This window comes from Drosophila guanche, unplaced genomic scaffold, assembly GCF_900245975.1.
Source record: "Drosophila guanche unplaced genomic scaffold, DGUA_6, whole genome shotgun sequence".
NCBI classification, from domain to species: Eukaryota; Metazoa; Arthropoda; class Insecta; order Diptera; family Drosophilidae; genus Drosophila; species Drosophila guanche.
Window position 1 is genome coordinate 2170628 of NW_022995747.1, and position 17785 is coordinate 2188412.

The 17785-nt window shown below is 43.8% G+C and overlaps 2 protein-coding genes across 7 annotated transcripts; one reads left to right on the plus strand and one right to left on the minus strand.

Moving 5' to 3' along the window:
* Positions 1–1463: 1463 nt before the first annotated feature.
* Positions 1464–9457, minus strand: LOC117583261 (putative carbonic anhydrase 3). 2 transcript variants are annotated; one of them, XM_034271487.1, is made up of 4 exons: positions 9418–9457; positions 3115–3186; positions 2440–2598; positions 1464–2383 (listed from the first exon to the last, which is right to left on the minus strand). In XM_034271487.1, the coding sequence occupies exons 1-4, from the start codon at positions 9440–9442 to the stop codon at positions 1728–1730; spliced, it is 912 nt and encodes a 303-aa protein (XP_034127378.1). In that variant the 5' UTR covers positions 9443–9457; the 3' UTR covers positions 1464–1727. The 2 variants fall into 2 exon arrangements, with proteins under 2 accessions (XP_034127378.1, XP_034127377.1); XM_034271486.1 differs by lacking the exon at positions 9418–9457 and adding an exon at positions 7419–7719.
* Positions 9458–10648: 1191 nt separating this feature from the next.
* Positions 10649–17304, plus strand: LOC117583834 (synaptic functional regulator FMR1). 5 transcript variants are annotated; one of them, XM_034272431.1, is made up of 12 exons: positions 10650–10820; positions 11586–11955; positions 12838–12887; positions 14106–14429; positions 14492–14657; positions 14728–14795; positions 14859–15168; positions 15241–15372; positions 15435–15927; positions 16015–16089; positions 16154–16381; positions 16523–17304. In XM_034272431.1, exons 2-12 carry the CDS (start codon positions 11905–11907, stop codon positions 16588–16590), a joined length of 1965 nt encoding a protein of 654 aa, XP_034128322.1. In that variant the 5' UTR covers positions 10650–10820; positions 11586–11904; the 3' UTR covers positions 16591–17304. The 5 variants fall into 5 exon arrangements, with proteins under 5 accessions (XP_034128320.1, XP_034128322.1, XP_034128319.1 ...); XM_034272432.1 differs by having other exon boundaries at positions 10651–10820; positions 16154–16201; XM_034272429.1 differs by having other exon boundaries at positions 10649–10820; positions 16018–16089; positions 16154–17304.
* The last annotated feature ends 481 nt before the right edge of the window (positions 17305–17785 follow it).

Here is a 17785-nt window from a genome sequence, read left to right on the forward strand (position 1 = left end):
TACAGATTTACTCGTAAAGCAACATTTATTATTCCAAAAAGTATGCAACAGAAATGGAATATATTTGACTGTGAAACATTTATTGATAAGAATAATACACACGTAAATCATGTTTTGTGTCATCATTCTTCATATGCCGCTCAGAAAAATGATTAAAAGTAATTATGGGCAGACCTCGAGCTGTCTTCTTAAAAATATATTATGTACGTTTGTTTGCTGGTCACAGTTTGTGATAATGCTATCAATTTATTCAGTTTAGGAATGAAATTGAACAAAAGAAAGCCAAGAAATCTCTGGCCCTATCTGATCTGCGCCAACGATTAGTTAGAAGCACTTGTGTTAAAAGAATACGAAATTGAAAAAATATTCTGATTGGTGCCAACGATTAGTTAAGAGTACTTTAGATTATGGTATCTAGATTAACATTTGCTGAAATTAATTGGAAGCTTAAGATTGCCTTATTACAAGGCGCCATTGCAGTATTCCCCGATGGGCTAGCACTTTAACTGTGCGAATATTTTGTGGGAATTATATTCCAAGCAGGAGCAAAACTAAGAAATTAGAAAAATGTATATATTTTTTATTTTCAAATAGAAATGTTAAGCTATTAAACTCAGTTAGTGCTCCCCATTGGATAACCCTTTTGGCTCTGTTTTCTAATTTTCTTTTTTCGATGTTCTCTTTGATTTTCTAACTGTGCAAAGTCCAACTTTAACTCGGCAAATATTGACAATTTTCCTCTTTAAGTGCTCATATTTAATAACCATTCTAACACTCTAAAATCAAACTTTTAAAATCGTTTTCTATTGTCCAAGCACTCTGATTACTGTACCTCCCTTTAGTTTCCCATATATCTGTGTAGATAAGATTGCTTTTCGGTCTGTGCTTGTGCAGTTTATAATGATTACTGTCCCATCAATAACTACGGCACCAATCAAATTAAGTGCGTCCAAGTGTCATTTCTCAATGAAGAACGATGATGAAGTGTGGTTGGTGGTGGTCAGCACACCATAAGTCCAAATCAAATACCTCGACCGACGACACAGGTCATAAAAGGTGATATAAAAACCTTGCTGCTAGCAGCAGTTGTTGTTGTGGTGATTTAGCATCGCTGCAATATCAATTAGTGTTATCAGGGAACGCAATTGGTCAGTTGACGATACCCATTATCAGTGATTTTGTCGAATTATATTTGGCCATAAGCCACGAGAGTCCATCCAGGAATCACACTGACCGAGAATGGCCATAAAAATACGAGTACTCGTGCCTGTGGTATTGTGATTAACTAATATATTCAGCGTAACATAATGGCTCACCGTCTATTTTGGGACACAAAATGGCCATAAAGGTTTACTGGTCAGTTTGAACTTTCAGCGGAATAAATGGGCTACAGGCGACCGGCTGCCACTTTCAAGTCTCGTTCGACTTTTCAGTTAACAAGAATCGATGGAATAGCGACTGAGTGTGTGTAAAATGTTTTGGTTTTATTGCGATCGGTGAACTTTGCACTCTAACATAAGCTGACTAGCTGACTTGTTCGGCATTTACAAACTAATGAGTATTTTAATTTTAGCTTTTAACTCCCTGCATCTTCTCCCTGTCATGGATAACTTTACAAGAAATTCGTTGTAGCTACACCGAGGAGTGTCCTCAGTGCATTCTTTGGTACGAGTATGTCTATGGCTGCTGCTACGCATCATCTCTCAGCACTCAGCTCCAGGCTGCATCTACAGGAACAGCTTCTGTGCCGCCATTGCGAGTAGCAGAATGAGGCCGAATGATGCCGTGCGTCCAGCTGCACCGCCTGTACGATGATCCGAATCGACCAGCACCACAACTCGATTGTTAATGGTCTGCAGGAATCTGTAATTGTTGTACAGCTGCTTGCCACTTGAGTACTCGATCTTCTTGAACTCATTGACCTGCTCCAGTGTCACGGGCAGCGTCTCGGTGAGCACAATCCAAATGACAGACTCGGCACACGAGGGTGTGGTCAGGGAGCCAGCATAGGTGTAATAGCTGCCCAGAGTTTGTGGCATCAGATCGCTCACCGCCAGCGAGTTGGCCACCGTCACGGGTTTGTTCACGCGACTGTAGGCCTGCACATCATCCAGGTTCTTGATGATGCTGCCAATGGCCGCGTTGGGCGAGTTGGAAACATGAAAGAGCACACCGACGACCACGATTCCGTCCTTAAAGCTGGTTGCCACCGTCATGTTGGGGTACAGCCTGTTGCGGTGCACCATGTGCACTTCCAGTGGGTAGCGCACGCTGTTGATGGTGTGCTCCGACCACCAATGCAAGTGGATTTGCTCCAACTCGTACTCATGCCCCAGTCCGCCACCTTGCAGCACCATATCATCATTAAAGTGATTCATTTGTACTACAGAAAAGGGAATTTTGCTTAGGGAACTAATCCAGAGACAATAATTAACTCACCTGAATGTCCATTGTTGACCATGTCCAGATTTTTCTGCTCATCGTCGTAGTTCTTGAACTTTAGTTTATCAAACTTGCCCTTGAGTGCCCACTTGGCCTCCAGATTGATGGGACTCTGTCTCTTGCCACTGTCGCACAGACCGCCCCAACTGGGAAATGCTGCAGGGAGGAAGAGAATGTGTCCAAAATTCAAATGAAACTTGTTGCAAATCAATTTCCAGAGTTTTTATTAGAAATTAAATGCTCATAAATCAAAATTTATACAATTGAAAATAACTCTAACCCGAAATTTGGTATTTCGCGGAATTTTGTTGAGCCCAAATTGAACATCATTCACAATATTCACAATTCTCGCATACTCGCACTCTGTCCAATTTGCATGCCCAGCAATTTGGCGCAATTTTATTAAGCCTCACAAACTCAAGCCCGGAGCGTGTACGTTAAGTGACCCGACCCGGGACACACACACACAAAGCACAAATGCGAATAAATATATATGTCATACACATAGAGCTCTAATGTCTCTGTGTCTATGCAAAGCACTTGACAATGGGAAACGGCTCGAGAGTAACCTGCTCCCCGGACAAACACACACACAAAACGGGGGCACTCGGAGCGTTGATTAAGTAATTTTAGCAAATAAACTTGAATGGCTTGCAGATTGGCACTACTTACGCGCATCCTTATTGTTTTCCAAGTCGGGATAGTTCCAACCGGCGGCCCAGCTCAGGCCCAGCGAGCAGCAAACTGTAACGTAAGAAAGGTTGAACACATAAATATCAAGTATACGCACAAACGGTGCTAATGGCAACAATTTACAAAAACGTGTAAACTTCAACTTGACCGACAATCACAATGTCAACAAAATGCTCAGGGCCGAACACACACTAAAAACACTGCACTGGGTCCGCTCTGGTCTGTTCTGCTGATGGGGGCCATAAAGTACGAGTAAAAAAGAGCCAAAGAGAGAGCGGACGGACAGAGGGTCAATCTATACATTGTTTTGGCAGCGTCAGCAGACGACAGGCAGCACCTTGCACTTAATTTTGAATTCAGCTAAAAATACACAAGAAATTTATGATTTCAGCCACATATTGGCGGGTATATCTAAATATATATGAACGGGATTATATTATTTCAATCAACTGCTGTTGCCGATGGCATAAATGTTTCATTAACCTGCACAACAATTGGACCAAAATCATTTATTTTCTGGTGGTTTCTTCTCTCGACTGCCGCTGTGGCTTTCTCCTTGTTTTGTGGCTAAAAGCATTTTGACATCTGCACATCAAAATATCAACTCAATTTTTATGCGTGCGGCCTGAGCAAATTTTTACGATCCATTTGGGTATTTAAAAAGCACTGATCCATCAGCATAACTCTGCACCACTCGGTGATCTGTGATCTGTGATCTGTGTGATCCAATATATGTGTTTATTAAGACATAACCAGACTCAATGGGCTAATAAAAAATCCGCAAAAAACGGACTGTTAATTTATTGTCCGGTTCTGTCTTTAATCTTTGGCAAATGTATGCTCACTGTTTGACAATTTTGCAAGTTTTTCACTGCAAGAGACAAACGACAACGGCAGCTGTGAAAGTTGAGTACTATGTGTAGCTATGTTTAAATATATTAATGTATTTTTTGCCAGGGGGAAGGAACGTGTTCATCGGCTGATGTTTTGCATAGTATAGAAGTCGCCTCTTGGGTCGCCCTCCTGTGACGCAATGGTTGCGAGGGAAAAGATTTCCAAGTTATGCCATTTGTTTTGCGATTAGACAGAACCTAATAATATTTCATTTTGAATCTATTCTAGTCTGTAGCGCGAGACTTTAATGATTTTTTAATATATTATGCGAGCACATGGTGGCCAGCCCGAGCGTACTTAGAGATTTGAGTGATTTTGCAGTGGAATGATGGATTATAAAGCAATCAAATTCATTTGGAAATTTAATGAAGAAATGATCACAAGACTCGTATCGGGCGTATCATGCGGTTATATAACATTTGCTTGATGCAAACGCCAGAACTGGGAACTGTTGAAAGAATCACTGCATCTTGATCGCTTCCGAAGTGTTCCCCCTTCCGTCTCGTCTGCTAACACGCCACAAATGTCGAGCAACAATTTAAACGGCAATTACATTTTTTTGCAACATGCAAAGCCCCCTCAAAGCACGGACAATTACATTTGAGTGGATAAAACTTTGATAGCTGATAATGGGAATAGTCGAATGCTGTTCTGTAATTTGAGAACCTCGGGGTGTAAAAGTTAACAAAACTGTAATTGCATACGGGCAATGCAAATGCCGGATAATCATGTGAAAATCAGCACAAAACAAATAACAACCGGCCAAAGGAAATGGGAAATGCCGATCGAGCGTCAAGTGAAAATATCTCAATCTATGAGTGCGAGTACGATTATTTCTGCCACTCGAGACTGGAATAGAAACAGAATTCTGCATCATGTTGCACTCTGTCGGATCGGTCGGCAAGTGGCATTACCCTGACTTGTCTCGGCTGTTTATTGTCGCTTTTTCGGCCATGTCAGCTCAAAAAATTATAATTTAAATGATTTCGCATAGCTCAGCAGCGGCGATAAAGACTGTGGCCCGTTCTCTGTGTAGAATTTGTGTCAAATCACTGCCGGTATTGAGATCTCTCCTCACTCAGTGATTTTCCAGACTGAACTTTATAAAGGTTTTACTGTGCGCAATAATCAAAGATAGAATCCAACCAACGATAAAACATTTCGGGAGTGCGCAGAGTTTTATATGCTATTGTCATTTTGTCGTCATATAGGGAGGCGTGTGAAGACTGTGATAAGCTATCTGATAAACCGCAGGTCATGCGAATAAAGACAATTGGAATTGATTGGGAGTGCTCTATTGGATATAAAGAAGCTTCTTGGTACAAGCTAAAGAAATTCAACGCTTTTATTGTTGGAGAATAACCCTCCAATGTATTACAGAAAATAATCTAATCTGTTGCCGAGTGACTCCAGCTGAGAGCACACACAGAATTCACAGAGAATGCCTAATCAGATATCCAGATTTTGGGTTTTTATGAATCGCTACAACATTGTGACGTTTGTCTGCATTGGTTACCATAAACTTTTGCTGTGATTGCTTTAGGGCTTGGCGCTTGGATGATCGATTGTGTGCAGAGAGTAGGCTGGAAAACTTTCCATACAGTTTACTGGACTTTGTGCCTGCTTGGGGAAGACTGCCAAAGGAAGTTGATTAAAGTGTTGAAAACAAATAGCTGAGATAGTGAGTGCCGTCTGCCGCACAGGCCGAAGATCTTTGTAAACAAATGTTCAGTCGCATCATCAGCATATAGTATTGGAGTGGCTATCACGAAAGCGAAATTGCAGTTTCCCTTTCGTTCAGCCAGACAAAGAAGCGACCCTGGCAGAACGCTTCAGTGGCTGCTGTGAATGAAACCCAACGGGAGGAGGGAGTGTACACAGAGTCGTACCCACGTCACACCAAAGCAGGGGTAGCCCTAATCAGAGTCGAAACAACAGCAGCCTGAATCTGAATCAATGCCATGAAGTAGCAAATATATTTATACACATTTAATCACTCGCCGACATATGAGTGTCATATATCTTTGGCACAAAATCGCAGCTAATCAGAGGCTAACTTGACTCTGGCGCCTTGTTATTGTGTTTTAGTGGATCGATTAGGCTTAATCGAAGCGCTCACAGATCCATAAACTGAATGTTGTTAATTGTCAGTTAATCGTTTAATATTCATTGCCTCAGCTCGCCCTTTCTTCTCTCTCTTCAGATTCGCTAATCAAAGTGGTAAATCTACAGTCAATGCACGTCTTATCGATGCGTTCTTGAAACTACTTTATGGCCCAGCTTTCGATTATCTCGATTAGGTCAGCAGTTTTTCCGCACCAGCTATAAATTTACACACTCCCTGGCGTGCTCTACAAATATTTAACTTCCAGTGACCCCATCGTACGGGCTGTCTGACCGCTGTGATGTGTCGCTGTCTCTGCTATCTATCTATCGGGTGTTAAGCGAATTAAATGGGTATTTTTCCAAACAAGTCGGCAATAGATTGCCGCCTATTCTGATATCTGTTCGGACGCGTGATCCATGTCCAAAGTACTTCTCTTCTCAAGTGTTCTGGAGTTCTGTAGAATGTTCAGAAGGCACGGGCTTAGTTGTTTAATGGGCTCTGTGTTTTATGTTAGAATGATTGGAACAAGCGCAACATTAATCATGACGTGGAAAAATGCCCAAATTTGATGGAATTACATGAAAGGGCATGACACAGATTTAAGTTTCAATGAACGCTAAATATCTTTGGCATTACTAATAATCTACGTAATCTACGATTCTCTTTTTTATAGCGTAAATATCATAATTAACACCATCGATGAGTAGAGTCAAACTGGCTGTCCTGCTTCCTGACCTATTTGCTGATGATTCACCTGATTTTGGGTATTGTGATTCACATTTTGATTGTAAGTAGAGACTTCCCTAATCAACATGACAAGCGGCAAAGCAACTTTGAATGTTATGAAGTACAACTGATGAGCCCAGCTGATCTGTCTATTTTTTTCCTCTGCCAATCAGCGCTTCTATTGTCAAGCATAAAAGGTATATTTGTACAGGTCTATATCTCTGTGGCTGTCATCTTATCAACTCAAATGATCAAAAGTCATTACAGAACAAATGGCGGAAATGGCAGCTACAATTTGAGTGTCTCTGAATGTGTAACTTTTGGTATGGCATCAAAATCAAAACCAAAGACGTGACATTTTCTATGTCCATAAGTTGAAGAATGCAATCAATGCAATTTGCCGATTGGAACACAAATTTGAAGGGAAGTCGGGTTCTATTTTGAGGTATTTAACTCGTATGTTTAATCACTGCCGTGAGAAGTCCGACTCCATTCAATTCCCTTTTGACTGGCTCAATTAAAATTAAAATTATAATCGAAATTGTTAGAAATTTACCCAGTATAGAGAAGGTAACAAAATGCATTTTCCCTGGTTTTGGATTGTTTGAAATATTGTTGCAGTAATATCACTTTAAATGCTCTTTCAATGACACTCTTCCAGCTGTTTTAGCTTCACTTTGAATTATTTTGGGTTATATTTTTGTAATGTTTTGTTTAGAGGCTGCCAGGCAGGACACTGAACCTTTGCGGTCTCGATGAGAACTCCATCAAAGTGTGGAACGGCACGCGTCTTTTATAACGGAACCTCGGGGTGGGCGGCGAAGAACAGAACCCGCAGCGGTCAGGCACAGAATGATTACTGAAAAGCGATGCGAGCATCGGGGCACTGCACACACACACTGGCACACAGTCAGACACCCACTCTCCCACACACAGTGACACACACCCATGCGACATAGTCATGTGCACTCACACACCCAAAAGGCGAGCGAAATGAATTGAGTTATGGCAAACGATATACTACTCGTACGAGTATACTCAGGTTGGTGTGCTCTTTCTTTTTGGGGTTTGGGTTTTCGGTTTTCCGTTTTCCGTTTTCCGCTCTCGCCCGAAAAAATTGAAAATAAAATGGAGCAGATTTTAACGGGTTGCCCGAGAACGACAACTAACCCACACCGAAGCAGCAGCAGGCAGCAGGCAGCAGTAACAGCAGCGCCGATGCAATATAGTAGCTAAATCAGCCGAGGCGATGGCGAGACGAGGCGACGACACAAAATTGCAATCCCCGAACCGAACCTGGCGTCAAGCTTCGCAGTCAACGACGGAGGCAGCGTCGCGGTTTAGAAGCTGATTAATTGATAAGCAGGTAGAAAATGATTTGGGTTTTATGGTCTGGGAGGGATTTCGACTTAGGGATACCGTTGCTCAGATTTTTCGAGAAATTTTGAGGCTGCAGGTAATGGAATTTGAATACAATGTGGTACGTGGTTCGGTGATTCGTTTGTTTATTTCTGCAATTTATTCGACCGTGTTCTTGCTTGGCGGGTGCGTGAGGATGTGAACAATTCAACTATCCTAAAGCTAAAATTTGCGTAATTCTGAAACACATTACTAACGGTAAAAGCATATTTTAGATAACGGGTAATTTTTACAGCTAAAGTCATTCGCGTCTTTCGACAACTGTAAAATGTAGCAGAACATAAATGAGAGCTGACTGACAGCTGAGAGCGAAGAAATGGCACACGTCGCACGCCCTCCCCCACCCGCACACACACCTGCAGAGAAGATGTAAAGCAGAGAGAGAGAAAGAGAGTGCAAAGCGCAGCACAGGAAATGACGTTTGCGTTTTATCACACAAATGTCAAGATCAAGCAAATCATTTTGACACACTTTTGAGCATAAATATTAATTGAATTGGAATTAGAATTAATATTAATTAAGTGCCCAATTGTTGCACCCATATGCATTTTGTGAGAGAGAGCGAAAGAGAGAGAGAGAGAGTGCAGGGGAGAACGGTACACACCGAGTTGAGAGACAAATGCTAATTGAACAGACAAATTCTTGTTGAAAGCAATTGCAGTGCCGTGTGCGAGAACGCGAGAGGGCAGAGCCACAGCTGCTGTCGTCGCGAATGTTGCTGTCTTTTGTTGACCTTTCGACGTCAGCGTCATTAGAGTGTGCAGTTAATGTGCCAAAAGGCAGAACAAAAGTCAATGTCAAACGGCAGCTGCAGAAGGTGGCAGACAGACAGATAGAGAGAGAGAGAGAGAGAGAGAGAGAGAGAGAGAGAGAGGAGAGAGGGATAGACGGATTATTGGGAGTGTGTGGATTTCTAAGAGCAAGTGAGAGGGCAAAATCTGAATGCATTTCCGCAACAAATCGCCTCTTGACAGTAATTACTGTCAGCGCGAATGGCACTTTATGACTATCAGAAACACAGATCTTGATACCCTGGAGGGACACTTCGAAACATGGCTGGTGGGGTTTACTTTTACTTTAGTGTCATAGTAATAAATCGATCTGTGTATATTTTTGATTCTCTTATCTTCAATTACCTATTAAACAGGAACACACGAGCATCAGAGTTGAGCGATCCAAGTCCAGGCTGGCCAGAGCTGTTGGTTTTACTTTTGAAACAAAAATAATATTAGAAACTTCAGATAACTTTTTGAGAAGAATAAAAGTGTACATTTGATTTACATCCCCATATGCCTGCTGTGTTTGTTCATAGGAAGCCAGTAGCAGATATGTATCTAGCAGGTCCTTACAGATTTAATGGTTCCAATATAGTTTATGGCCATGAAAATGTTGCACTTTGATGTATGGGTAGAGTCACCAAACAAATAGCGAAATTGCATGTTTTCGAACGCAGGTCTTTCGTGTCGTGTGTTTCTTTGCGACCCGATCCCAAATATTCAGTGTACCACCCCCTAGAACACAGATATAACGGGGTTATAAATAGACAGCACACCACTGCACCTTTTACTAAAGTACTTTTATCAGGCATTCACCATCAGCAGAGTGTGTGAATGCATTTTATGAATTGCGAAAATACACACAAACAACACACCACAGAAGCGCGTTGACTAAAGGCCCGGCAACGTCACGCGATTGAATTGGGCGTGGGGTGGGTGCCCATGAATGAACCCCACCACCCCCTCCCAGGCCATGTGACAAATTGTGCAAATGATTGACCTCAAAAGTCGTTACAATTACATTAAGCGGCAAAGGGCCAACGAGAATGTGTTTGTAAGAGGTTTTGTTGAACAAGTGTCAATCGGTGGCGCCAAATGGCAAGTTTTGTAAATTAAAATCGAATTGAAATCAATTGAAGTGCGCCGAACGGAGAGCATGTGATTTCATGTGATCGCCAATGGGCGAACAATTCAATTAAGATGTTAAATATGGGCAGCAGAGTGAGCAACTACTGTTAAAGTCAATCAGAACAAGATCGCCGGCAGACGGAAGGACCAAGAAGATCAAGAATTTAATAATCAATACGATCCCAAAGGTAGTTCAGCCGATGCACTACTTTGTTGTCCAGAATGCGCATGGTCGTCAATATAAATAACATTTTCTTGGTTCCCTCGTTGTCTTTCGTTTTATTTAAAAACCCGCTTTAAATTCAAAATCCAACTGATGTATCGACTGACTTCTTTAATGTATCGATATATTTGTGCGATAAGTTATATCGGGTTGCTTTGACATTTTGACCTTTTTGTTTTAGTTTACTGTCACACTGACAGTGTGCGTTTAGTGTGGTATTTTTATACAATTCGTTGTTGGTCACATGCAAACGCTGCGAAAGACGTCTAAAGCAAAAACGAAGAGAACGCAGCGCAGCCGAAAAAAAATTTCAAGCAGCCCTGCACGCGTTATATTTATATTTTCAAAAGTTTGTAGCTACATTGAAAGTGATTTGCAAGTCGAAATCAAAGCATATAAGTGCCGGGCAGCCGTAAGTTAACATATCTTTACAGCATTTGTCGTATTGCAGGCGCTTTTGGCAATTCGAAAATTGAGCAAGAACCGAAAAGCGAAAAAATTTTGCACAGCGGTAGGCGACGGCGGCGGCAGAAGTACAAGCAGAATCAGCAGCAGCGGCTGCGGCGAATATGAATGTGTGTAGGCAAAAGGAAGCGGGAGCAGCAGAAAGATGAAAAACGGCTACGCAACGAAGTGATAAAATAGTAAAATATAATTTACACCGCCATCCCAGGGTATCAGTTCAAGTTTTTGAGTGGAATTGTGTGTAAATTTGATATGTAAAATCGGCATGTGCTGTGGAGGGGTGTGTGCGGTGCTTTCTCGTGTGTTTGTGTGAGTGTGTGTGGAATTCTTATTGGAAAAGCATGCTCTTCAGTGTAAACGAACGAGCGAGCGAAACATTTCGGCGGCGGCTGCTGCTCTGCCGCCGTGGTGGTGTGTGTGCGTGAGAGGGAGAGCGCGCCGCACACGCTTTTTTAAGGTGGTGTGGAAGACACACAAAAGAAAGACAAAGAGGAAGAGGAAGCACTCCGCCGCCGCGCTGCCGGCAAAAGCGTGCTGTTCTGCCGACGTCGCTGCATTTTGTTTAGCCCAAAATAACTTCAAAAACTTTTTGATTGCCAATGCGCCACTGCTCTCTATCATGCGGCATTTGTCAATGTGTATTTACAATCAAAACTTCCATCAAATTCTGTTTAATTGTTGCGCTCCTCTGCTAATTGTATTCGATTTCCAGGAACCTCCGCAAAAGCAAGCGAAAAGACTGATTACAAAGTAGTTGAAGCATCCAGCAGAAGGAATTGTTAAAAGAAGAGGATCAAACTCAAGAATTTAATTATCTGCAACCGAGAACTGTCACAGTCAACGTCACTAACCCCCGTCACCCCGAAAGGCAACCACAACAAGAAGTAGCGGGAAACGGGAACACAGCAAACAGCATTCGGCTAGAACAAGCCGTGCGTGAGAGTGCTGGAGGAGGAGCAGTCGGGAAGGACATCAGAATAAGAGGATACCCCAAGCACTGCTTCACTAGTGGTACCATCAGGAGCAGCAGCATGGAAGATCTACTGGTGGAAGTTCGGCTCGAAAATGGCGCCTACTACAAGGTGAGCACCTCGGGCCAGAGGATGGGTGGGATAGCGTATGTTATTCGTGTGGAGAGGAAGTTTCAGGCGCCCTGCCCCATGGCGGCGACCGCCTCAGTTTCTAATTTAGTGATTTTTAGCTTTATTTCTATAAATAACCTGCAACATTTGTTGAGTGGAGTCTCTCGACATCATCGCCGCCTCACCACGCACACCAGTGCACAGCGACGCAGACGCCGCTGCTTGCCGCGCAGCTTGGGGGTGTTAGCGTTAGCAGCGCTGTTTACTGCGCTGCCCCGTTTGACGCGAGTTGTTCATACTCGAATTTGATGGATTTCCCCTTTAGATACCAAGAGATTGATTTTAGTTGGAGTTTGCAAATTTAATTTTCGAAACTTTGCAACTCTCCGCCAAGTAAATTTTGCTGCCTCTGCCTTTGGCTCCGTTGATTCGTAAACAAACAAATTTGATTCTTTGTTGGGATGTTGTTGATGGGAGGCAGAACTCCATTGATGATCCAGCAGATTCGAGGCAATATAAAAGATCTTCGTCAGCAAAGCTGTATGGAAGATCACGCATAGAGTTCTGTCAACATACGAGTAAAACTTCCAGATAGCGAGGCGAACTTGGTGGCTGCCTTATCCGCATCTGCATTTTCCGTTCTTATATTTTTAATACCTTTGGGCGGTACCTTCATAAAAATGTCACTTATATTTATATAGCTAAATGAAAAATAACATAGCATAGGCCACATTAATGACACACATTTTTCTCTCTGTTTTTCCTCATGCGCTGCCCGTCCTGTTCGTCGGCGCTGTTGTTTTTCCTTCATTCCCGGCTACGTCAATGCAACAACCAAACAACCAACAACAACACCTGCAAATGCAAATGCAACAAAAACAGGGCCATGTGACAGCTGTGGCCGATGATGGCATCTTTGTGGATGTGGATGGGTAAGTTAATGTCGAAAAACAACTCCAACTGAGTGCGAATGCTTGAGCGAAATTTTATAAAACGTATTTTCCAACTAATTTGCAACAATTAAAACAATCAGAGCAGCATCAGGAACAACAACCACACTGAGGGTCGCCTTTTTGGCATCGAAATTAGAAATTAGAGATGCCGCCGGCCACGCATCATTTGCGCGTATGCTGCACTGCTCTGCCCTGCTCCTGGTGTTGACCATTCCCTGCAGTCTGGCAAATGTTTAATTTGTCGCAATTTGTTAAACGCCGCTGCAGGCTCCTTGGCGGCGACAAGCTGCAGACTGACGACAGATACAGATAGATAGACCGACTGTCCAAGGCGATCCACACAATTGTCCACCACTGTCCGCCCCACACTGACAGCTTTTCAAAGGCAATAACTGTGTAGTGTGTGCAGAAGGCAGGAGGAAAGCGGCGTACGGCAGGCCAGGCCGTCTCTGCCAGAACTGTCAAGTGCGAGCGACAAATGCCACTAAGCAGCGTCGCTGCTGCCGCTATTTTAAACTATTTTTAACCGCGGAAAGAAACGATTTATATATATTTATTTATTTTCAATCTGATTATGAGGCTTCCTTCATGCACTTTGTGACGCTAGAGCAGTTAGAAAAAAAAAGTTTGTCTCAGAAAGGATTAGAAACGCAAAAAATATCTCTGATTAAAAGAAAATTTCGAGGGAAATTCCTTGCAGAAAGTGTATACAAATATCGTTCTGCATGGCAGATTTTTCCTGGTTCTTTTTCACTTCTTTAAGCACTGCATTTCTTGTGACATTTTTGGAACGAAAGTTGTTCGGTTTTCTGGGTCTCATTTCGTTGTTGTCCTCCACCTTCCATTGGCGCAGCTTCAGCTGAGCGGCAGCTAGCTGGATCTAAATTTAGTTGCACCACTATCCTGTCCGTTGTCTGTGTGGCATTTCCGATCTGAGATCTGTTTCTCGTGGCGGGACTAGGGATACGCACTGCCGACACCCCCACAGTGGTTCTTGTTCTCACAGTTGTTGCTGCTGCTGCTGCTGTTTGCTCTCGCTTGGCCCTCTGCCAAGGCAGCTGCTGATGCTGCGTGGTTGCCTGCCCGGCAAACACCTGTCTGCAGATTCTTTTCATAATTTGGCAAATGCAATTTATATAAATGAGATTTCTTTTGGCCTCCACCAACCAACCAACCGATTGTTTAACCGAATTTCAGCGTGACCGAGGTGAGGAAGTATCCGTTTGTGAGCGTACGCCTGCCGCCAGAGGAGACCGTTGAGGTGGCAGAGCCCACCTTCGAGGAGGGCATGGAGGTGGAGGTGTTTACGCGCACAACTGAGCGCGAGACCTGCGGCTGGTGGGTGGCCATCATCAAAATGCTCAAAGCGGACATCTGTGCAGTGGCGTACATTGGCTTCGAGACACCCTACACCGAGATCTGTGAACTGGGACGACTGCGCGCCAAAAACTCAAATCCCCCAATCACAGCCAAGTCGTTCTACCAATTCACGCTGCCCGTGCCCGAAGAGTTGCGCGAAGAGTGAGTAAAAATCGCAAACAAGTCTAGGCAAATATATTAAACTATAAATTTTCCATTTTCAGAGCCCAGAAGGATGGCATACACAAGGAGTTTCAGCGCAGAATCGATGCTGGCGTCTGCAACTACAACCGCGACCTAACCGCCCTGATTGTTCTTTCAAAATGGGAGCACACTCAGAAGCGCGCCAGCATGCTCAAGGATATGCATTTTCGTAATCTCTCACAGAAGGTGAGGTCGTGGTTTTATATCACAGATTCTGCTCTCTTTGAACTTCTACTAAGTGTCTGTTCTCGTTCAGGTTATGCTCTTGAAAAGGACTGAAGAAGCTGCCCGTCAGCTCGAAACGACTAAACTTATGAGCCGTGGGTAAGTGTTGCCCTTCAACCATTTCTTTGTTTTTTTTCACACTCTAAATTATAATCGTTGCAGAAATTATGTCGAGGAATTCCGAGTGCGCGACGATCTCATGGGCCTGGCCATTGGTTCGCATGGCTCGAATATACACGCGGCACGCACGCTGGTCGGCGTCACCAATATCGAGCTGGAGGAGAAGTCCTGCACATTCAAGATCAGTGGCGAGACCGAGGAGTCAGTGCAGCAGGCACGCGCCATGCTCGAGTATGCCGAGGAGTTCTTTCAGGTGCCCAGGGAGCTGGTGGGCAAGGTAATCGGCAAGAATGGTCGCATCATACAGGAGATTGTGGACAAGAGCGGCGTGTTTCGAATCAAGGTGAGTGCTGTGAGTATTGTACGCTAGCATAGAGCCCCAGGCCTAATCTGTCCCTCCCGCCCTTCGTCGATCCACACACAGATCGCTGGCGATGACGAACAGGATCAGAACATCCCGCGTGCGCCGGCGCATGTACCCTTTGTGTTCATTGGCACCGTGGAGAGCATTGCGAATGCCAAAGTGCTGCTGGAGTATCATCTGTCGCATCTGAAGGTGAGTGTCTCGCATGGCTGTTGCTGTGGATTGTTGATATTCACTCAAAATGATGCTGTTAGGAAGTGGAACAGCTGCGCCAGGAGAAAATGGAAATCGATCAGCAGCTGCGAGCCATACAGGAATCCTCCATGGGCTCCACAACAAGCTTCCCCGTCTCCAGGCGCTCCGAGCGCGGCTACAGCAGCGATATTGAGTCGGTGCGCTCGATGCGCGGCGGTGGTGGCGGCCAGCGCGGTCGTGGACGTGGACGCGGTGGCGGCGGTCCTGGTGGCAATGGCGGCCTCAACCAGCGTTATCACAACAATCGACGCGACGAGGACGACTACAACTCCCGCGGTGACCATCAGCGCGACCAGCGAGGCTACAACAACGATCGTGGTGGCAGCGCCGGTGAGGGCACTGGCAATTATCGTGGCGCCGCCAACAACCGTCGCGGCGGTGGCATCAACCGCCGGCCGCCACGCAACGAGCAGCAGAATGGCAGAGACTATCAGCACCACAATCACACCGAGGAGGTGCGAGAGACGCGCGAAGTGAGCAGCGTGGAGCGGGGTAGGTGCAATGAAACAATTAACCATTAATTGGTTCAAATTTAATGTTTATTTTGTAACAAATCATCTTCTTCCATTTTGTTCGCAGCAGACAGCAACTCGTCGTACGAGGGCAGCTCGAGGAGGCGCAGAAAGCAGAAGAGCAACAATGGGCCCAGCAACAGTAAGTAAAGCTTGATGGTAATCCTGCCCATGATGTTATCTCTTGGATACTTTCGATCTGACAGCAAACGGTGCAGTGGCCAACAACAGCGTCAAACCACAGCAGCAGCAGCAGCAGGCGCAACAGCTGCCACAGCAGACTCCGGCGCAGCCGGGCAAGGCGTCGCTGAATGCCGCCGGGGAAAACAGCAAACAGAGCATTGGCAATGCGAACACGGCCAGCGGTACGAGCAAGCCCAAGGATCCATCGCGTAATAGCGACAAACAGCAGGCGGGCACACAGCCGCAGCAGCAGGTGCCGCAGCAGCAACCATCGCAGCCCCAGGCAGCGCAGCAGTTGCAGCAGCAGCAGCAAATAGCGCCACTGCAGCAGCAGTCTAAACCTCGCCGCAACAACAAAAACCGCAGCAACAATCACACGGATCAGCAGGTCGGCCCACAGCAGCAGCAGCAGCTGACAGAGAACATCAAGAAGGAAGGTCTGGTCAATGGCACGTCCTAGGCGGAGAAATGGAAAATCACGAACAACACAAATGGCACATCGTTCGCGTAACCGAAACGATGGGGAAAGCGCAGCGGGGCAGAGGAACAATTATTCATGTTTATATCGTTAAAAGTCGTCGCCGCCTTCTCATTACCGAACTACCGCAACAACAGACACTGAAACAACAACAAAAAGAACAAGAACGAACAATCACAAAAACAACATCTATTAGGCAACAAGATCCGCTACTAACATGTTCGAGAAGAGAAACTAAATGAGTAACTAAAAAAGGAAATCATAAATTAAATATACATGAGATATGTAATAATTGTAACAGCATATACTAACACATACATACATACACACCCCCCATACACACACACAGTTCGAATTATACACAAAAGAATTACTAAATAAAATTCATGGCTAGGCTTATAATTTAAATTGAAAGTTTTTACTTTCAACAATCAAAAATGAAAAATGAATTATATTTATGTACGGAAACATTAAACAAATTCAAAAGCAATTGTAATCATGCGAAACGAATTGAATCGAATCGACACAATCGAGACAAAATGCAAATTTAATCTAAAACTTAAACTCTAATCCAGGCAATTAGCGTAGTTTTTGCAAAAGGAAAACAAATCCAATGAAACCCGGCGGAGATTGCGCTTCTAAAGCGACCCACTCACGTCTACTTGAAAAGTCTCTAGTTGTATGCATATTGAATTGTTAAGATGGAGAACAATATAATTGCAATTTTCTGTTTTCATTTAAATTATTATGTTAAGTTCATTCTGTTTTTTTGTGTATAATTCGTGCGATCGAACCACTAAATCGCCCAGATGTTTTTTTTTCATTTATTTTAAACATAATTTCTTTGTATTATTATTGTTTAGTTTACAAGTGTAAATTGGTATTGCCAATCAGCGAACGAACCACCCTCCAAGCTAAAGCCACGAAAAGCAAAGGAAATTTGGAGGCGAGTGCTTGCAGGAAAAGTGTTTTGAATTGTGCTTTTGCAGCGTTTTATTGTTTCCTTTTGTGCGTTACAACATAGAAAAATCCTCTCTTATTTGTATAATGTTGTATTTATTCACTATTATTAACATACACACATACACACACTCACGAATATACATACACTCATGCACGCGCTCGCTCATGCAAAAGAACATTTTGAGGGATATATGCATTGAATTTTGATTTTGTT

Excerpts from the sequence above, each read along its gene's own strand:
- LOC117583261 (XM_034271486.1), bottom strand. The coding sequence starts at position 7,446 with ATGCATTTTGTTACCTTCTCTATACTGG. Across the intron at positions 2,599-3,114 it reads GGAAAACAATAAGGATGCGC|CATTTCCCAGTTGGGGCGGT; the intron begins GTAAGTAGTGCC and ends TCCTCCCTGCAG. Across the intron at positions 2,384-2,439 it reads GGTCAACAATGGACATTCAG|TACAAATGAATCACTTTAAT; the intron begins GTGAGTTAATTA and ends CCTTTTCTGTAG.
- LOC117583834 (XM_034272428.1), top strand. The coding sequence starts at position 11,905 with ATGGAAGATCTACTGGTGGAAGTTCGGCTCGAAAATGGCGCCTACTAC. Across the intron at positions 15,373-15,434 it reads ATCATCTGTCGCATCTGAAG|GAAGTGGAACAGCTGCGCCA; the intron begins GTGAGTGTCTCG and ends TGATGCTGTTAG. Across the intron at positions 15,928-16,014 it reads AGTGAGCAGCGTGGAGCGGG|CAGACAGCAACTCGTCGTAC; the intron begins GTAGGTGCAATG and ends TTTTGTTCGCAG.